This window comes from Lupinus angustifolius, chromosome LG03 (genome assembly GCF_001865875.1).
Source record: "Lupinus angustifolius cultivar Tanjil chromosome LG03, LupAngTanjil_v1.0, whole genome shotgun sequence".
In the NCBI taxonomy this organism is placed as follows: domain Eukaryota; kingdom Viridiplantae; phylum Streptophyta; class Magnoliopsida; order Fabales; family Fabaceae; genus Lupinus; species Lupinus angustifolius.
Genome location: NC_032011.1, coordinates 8,826,597 through 8,832,399, shown reverse-complemented (window position 1 = coordinate 8,832,399; position 5,803 = coordinate 8,826,597). Strand labels below are relative to the sequence as shown.

Genomic DNA, 5,803 nt, shown 5'->3' with positions numbered 1-5,803 from the left:
ATGAATGATGGAATGTTACCTAACTTGCCAATCTATTTCTGAAAAATAAATATAAAATCTCTGATTACCTTTTGAGCAGATATAGTCTCACCCTGTTATAATTTCTTCCACGATATATATAACATTGCACATTCACATTGTGGTGCAAAATGTCAATTTCTCATTTGAAAACCTATTACGATACCATACTTTGTATAATACATATTTTAATTTTTAAGTTCCATTTATATACGATGTTATTTAGCTATATTCATGTATTTGTTTTCTATATGGTGTACATACCATGTTTCAAATTCAGGTATCATATCATTTTCCTACAAAATCTGGTGTAGCAGTCCATCATTACATACATGACCAAGAACAATGTTCAATACAAAATTGTTGGTAATCAAGCACAAATTAAGCACCAGAACATACCCAGTAATTGTTTTCAGACATTTAAAACTTGATCTAATAGTATAAAGTTCCGCTATATTTCAAGAAAGACAAAAAAATTAGGGGTTCAATTTTTAGCAGCAACACTTATTAAATGATCCTAAAAAAATTAGAGATTAGTTTCTTAACCACAAGTAAAATATACAAAGAATATATGGTCAGCTCAGACTTTATTATAAATATATACCTGATCCTTGGGCATTTACGGTAAACCTTAAACCATCACCTTTTCAACTTTTGTTGTTTTGCTCATAAAGTGAAACAAACAGAATGTCTCCACACAGTATAGTTCTTTCAGTTTTCATCGTGTTCCTCTCATTTGGTTTGTGCTTTGGCTTTTACATAGAGGACAAATATAATGAAACAAATTATAAATATTACACTGGAACTAGAAGGTTGATGAAACAACAACATGAACACTTTGGTATCATGAGAAGGACTCATAGGTCTCAAGGAAGGGTTAATGTTGATGACTATGGAGCAATAGCCAATGATGGAAGAGATGATACTAAGGTAACATAAAAGAAATAAAATGACTCCTTTTATCATATTGAAGTTTATTCTCAATTTCTGTAACTTCTACTTGTTGGGAGGGGAGTCATTAAACCCGAAAGAAAATAGTTATTTTTTCCGTTTATTAATTGTTCTTACTCCTCAGGCATTTGAGAAGGCATGGAATGAAGCATGTTCAAGAGGGTATATTCTTGTGGTACCTGAAAAGTTTGTCTATCATTTGAAGCCTATAACATTTTCAGGTCCATGCCAACCAAATACAGCCTTTAAGGTATGATGCAATGTTTTTCACATGTTGTTCCTTATTCTAGCTAGTTCACAGGTAAACCATTGTAGTTGTTCTATTTTTTCTGTTTCGTAACGTTAGGTCTATGGAACAATTAAAGCATGGCCTCATATATCAGCATATGAAAAAGATAGAAGGCTATGGATTATGTTTGATAATGTATCGAATCTCGTGGTTGATGGTGGCGGTATCATCAATGGTAATGGTAGGAAATGGTGGCAGAACTCCTGCAAAGTTAACAATAGCCTTGTAAGTAGTGAATTTACTTTATCCTCCCCACAGCATTTTAAATTGTGATTAAGGTTGTTGTTACACCGGCTATTGCGATGTGGATTACGGCTGTTGTGGTGTGAATTATTTTATCGGTACAAAATATTTTTGACATCGATGTGGTCTGATGAGGCCAAATGCGGTTGCGTTGCGACCCGATGCGGTTATGTTGCGGCCCTTTATAGTCGCATCACTGTGATTTGATGTCATACTGCTGTATGATGTAATTGTAACAGTCACCACAACTATAATATTGTGTGATTGTATCATGTAATACAGTCCATGAAACACTAATCCTGCAATTGAAATGACAACGTTAGAGAATAATGCATATATGAAAAACAATTCGATGTTATTATTATTACTATTATTATTTTCAATTAGTGGCACTACGCCAAGAACGCTTTTGGTGGCACTGTCTATATGAATTCAGTAGTCTAGTTCATTTTGTATTGTGGGTTTTTATACTAATATTTGATCTCTTCTGTTGATTCACAGCCATGCAAAGATGCACCATCTGTAAGTTAATCATAACATATAGTGAAACTTTTACATATAAAAGTGATTCTTTGTGTTCCTTATTGGCTTTGTTTTCCTCAAAACTTTGTTGTATAGGCTGTGACTTTCTCTCAATGCAACAACTTGAAAGTGGTAAACCTGAATTTCAAAGATGCACAGCAAATGCATGTTAGGTTCCAAAGATGTTCCAATGTTACAGCTTCAAATTTAGTTGTCACAGCACCAGGGAACAGCCCTAACACAGATGGAATTCATGTCAGTGAAACACAAACTATGGTCATAAGCAACAGTGTCATTGGTACAGGTATATGCAAAAGGAAGTCCTAAATAATGTCTCAAACTAATAATATTGAAACAAAAATAAATAAAAAACAAATATTTAATTTTTTTAACTGACATTCGGGACATAGTTTGGAATATCATTCAACATTCAGGACAACAAATCCTTATCCTATGCAAAAAATGTCCAAAACAAAAATAATAAAATGATTCATGTGAATGTATAAACAAATTAGTTCTAATTTGTTAATTCTAATTTATTTCTTTTTTAAGGTGATGACTGTATTTCAATAGTAAGTGGGTCCAATAACATTCAGGTCATTGATGTTACTTGCGGACCAGGACATGGAATCAGGTAATTTTTTATAGGCAAATATTATTATGTTTTGTGAAATCATTTGATTAGAAAAAATAACTCAGTCGGTAAAAAATGTTTATGTGTTACTTGGCAGTATTGGAAGCTTAGGAGCTGGTAACTCAGAAGCTGAAGTCTCCGATGTGGTAGTGAACAGAGCCACTTTAAAAGGAACAACTAATGGAGTTAGAATAAAGACTTGGCAGGTAAGATTTTGGAATTAAGATCATCTATGTCATTTTTGTATACCAAACTCATAACTACCTATAGAATTTTGATAAATATATATCAATAAAATATTAAAATTAATTTTTAAGCTAACACTGTTATTACGATAGTATTTGATTGGTTGAGAATATATGAATAAAGTTAGTTTAGTTTTATAAGATTTTGATTATCGGCTATTAGTCGCTCCATGACTTTGAAACGGTTGAAAATAAAGGCATAGTAGAAATTGATGTTACCCACATAAATTTAATTTTCGCCGTTACCAAAGTTCAAAGGAATTTAAGAACCAACTTGATTTAACTTTTGATATTGATTAAGAGGCTGATCAAAACGCCAAATTTTAGGCGTAAAGTAACTATTTCATTGAAATTTGACCATGATACATGAATTTGTGTATGGGCAATAGTGCACTCAAGATTTGCGAAACCCCACTTAGTTAATTCTTTGACTATCTCTCAATTTCCCAAGAATTAAGTTCTATTGACCTGATACATGTTTTATAATTTGTTAAATTAACTCCTACTTACCCAAAGTTGACCGAGATAGTTCAATCCACACCATATTTGTTATCTCATATAAAATGTGTCATTTTATATGTTATTATTTGTGATTAATTTATAAAAATGTATTGAGTTTAAATTTTTTAATAATTAATTATTGTTCTGATTAATTATAAATAATGATACATGAAATGATATATTTTTTTTGAATAGAAGATGTCCACCTCAACTAACTAGGTTTGGAAAGTTTGCAATTCCACCAATTTCAAACCTTCTTCATAAAAGTCAGTAGAATTTAATTTGGGAGCCTTCCTAGTTCAACTTTCTTCTATGCGTTCCTCCCAACTAATTAGGTCCTATAAATCACTTTTCATTTGTCTTTAGTCCACGATACCCATTTACCATGGGAAAATTCTTTATGCAAAATGCCAAAAAAAGTCATAACAGTATATATAACTTGATGACATATTATTCAATACCATGCATATACTCATATAAGATTTTGTTTCATATGGGTCACATGATCAATATTTTGTGTCACTCATATAACAAAACATGGAATTGATATAAACAAAATAAATGTAACTAGAAGTTCATTAGGTTAATCTTTTTTTGCTATAATGAAGGTCATTTTCTCACTCTATAGTTAAGAATTGATTTCTTTTGGGTGTCAGGTTGTCATTCTTAACCAGCGTTACTTGCAAGAGTCAAACCTTAAATCTTTTGGCTATTCTTAAATCCAATAGAGTTTTACATTATTAAACCAACAACTAATAAATCATTATGTTAGTGTTGATTATGTTATCTAATAAATCATTATGTTAGTCTTCATTATCTTATCTAATAAATCAATTCTCACAAGATGTGAATCAAGGAATTAAGAGAGATTCATCCTTTGAAAAATTAGTAAAAGATGTATATAATGATAGTGTAAAAGTCACTATATCATATATCACATTTACCCCAAATAAATGGTAGTTGTTGTATTGATTGTATATAAATTTTTACATTAATAATATATTTACACTGTTGAAAATGCAACTTATTTATGACATGAGATATTTGGAAAGAATAGTGGTTTTATTATGTTATATATTTTCCATTCCATCTTTATACAGGGAGGTTATGGCTATGCAAAAAACATCAAATTTATGAACATTGTAATGCGAAATGTGACTAATCCCATCATTATAGATCAAAACTACTGTGATCAGAAAGAGCCATGCCAACAGCAGGTGATTACTAAACTTTCTGAACCCATTGTTTTAAATTGAGGTTGTGCTAATGGTTGTGGTTATTGCAATTGCGGTTATTGCTACCGTTGCGATGCGAATTACGGTTGTTGCAGTGTGAATTATTTTGTGATTAAAAAAATATTTTTAAATCTGATACGGTCCAATACAGTTATGTTGTGGCCCGATGCGGTCACGTCATTGTGATTCGAAATCACACTACAATAGTGATGTGGTTGTGGTGACTGCCGCAACCACAATATTGTGGCCGCTTCAAGTAAAGCGATCTGCAATTTAAATCACTAGCCTCGACTTGGTGATCATTCAATAAGAACAACATTTTTTCTTCTAACACTGCATGAAATTTATCTTAATCAAACTTTTATTTTATTCATATTCCAGGACTCGGCAGTACAATTGAGCAATGTGGTGTACCAAAACATCAGAGGAACAAGTGCCTCAGAAGTGGCAATCAAATTTGAGTGCAGCAAAACAGTTCGTTGCAGAGAAATTTACTTGCAAGATGTGATTTTAACACCCGAGGAGGGCGGCGACACCGGCACCATTGCTGCATGTGAGAACGTTGTATATGCCAACAGTGGAAAACTACACCCTCAGTGCTCTTTTTCTTGATAACAGAAGTAAGAATGAAGTTATGAGTATCTGTAAATACTTAACCAATTATTCAAAACTTGGCACAATGGCATATTTATGCTATTAGTCTAAATTTATTTGTTCTGGTCATTTGTTCTCATCATTTAACCTACAATATTAGTTATCAAATTCTTTATAAAAGAAATCTTGTAATAATAATATAAAAATTGATGAAATATAAATAACTTGATATTGCACACTAGAACATGTAATGCGAATCATGTAACTATCCTCCAAATAAATTTGAAAACACCATAGATTCAATAATTTCAACATATAGTTGAGTGAACATTGTGTGTTGTTTTTGATTCATGACTATCTTTGGTTGTAGTCATAGCTATCGTTGCAATTTACTGTTTGTATAATCCATATGAGTTTTAACAAAGTGAATACATGAAGCATATGGTGGTATGAGTTAAGTGCATTATACACATGTGAACATATACCTATTACTGTTTTGCACTATGGAATTTGTTTGAGGCTTTGATTATTATGATAATGTCATGCATCATAGAATGAGGAAGATTATAGG

At 31.7% G+C, this 5,803-nt stretch overlaps 1 protein-coding gene across 1 annotated transcript; it reads left to right on the top strand.

Moving 5' to 3' along the window:
• LOC109342564 (polygalacturonase-like) lies at window positions 658-5,358 on the top strand. The gene is made up of 9 exons (XM_019580526.1): window positions 658-948; window positions 1,094-1,219; window positions 1,316-1,483; window positions 2,003-2,023; window positions 2,120-2,327; window positions 2,576-2,657; window positions 2,755-2,863; window positions 4,504-4,620; window positions 5,020-5,358. The coding sequence occupies exons 1-9, from the start codon at window positions 706-708 to the stop codon at window positions 5,248-5,250; spliced, it is 1,305 nt and encodes a 434-aa protein (XP_019436071.1). The 5' UTR covers window positions 658-705; the 3' UTR covers window positions 5,251-5,358.

Excerpts from the sequence above, each read along its gene's own strand:
- LOC109342564 (XM_019580526.1), top strand. The coding sequence starts at position 706 with ATGTCTCCACACAGTATAGTTCTTTCAGTTTTCATCGTGTTCCTCTCA. Across the intron at positions 1,220-1,315 it reads AACCAAATACAGCCTTTAAG|GTCTATGGAACAATTAAAGC; the intron begins GTATGATGCAAT and ends TCGTAACGTTAG. Across the intron at positions 2,328-2,575 it reads CAACAGTGTCATTGGTACAG|GTGATGACTGTATTTCAATA; the intron begins GTATATGCAAAA and ends TTCTTTTTTAAG.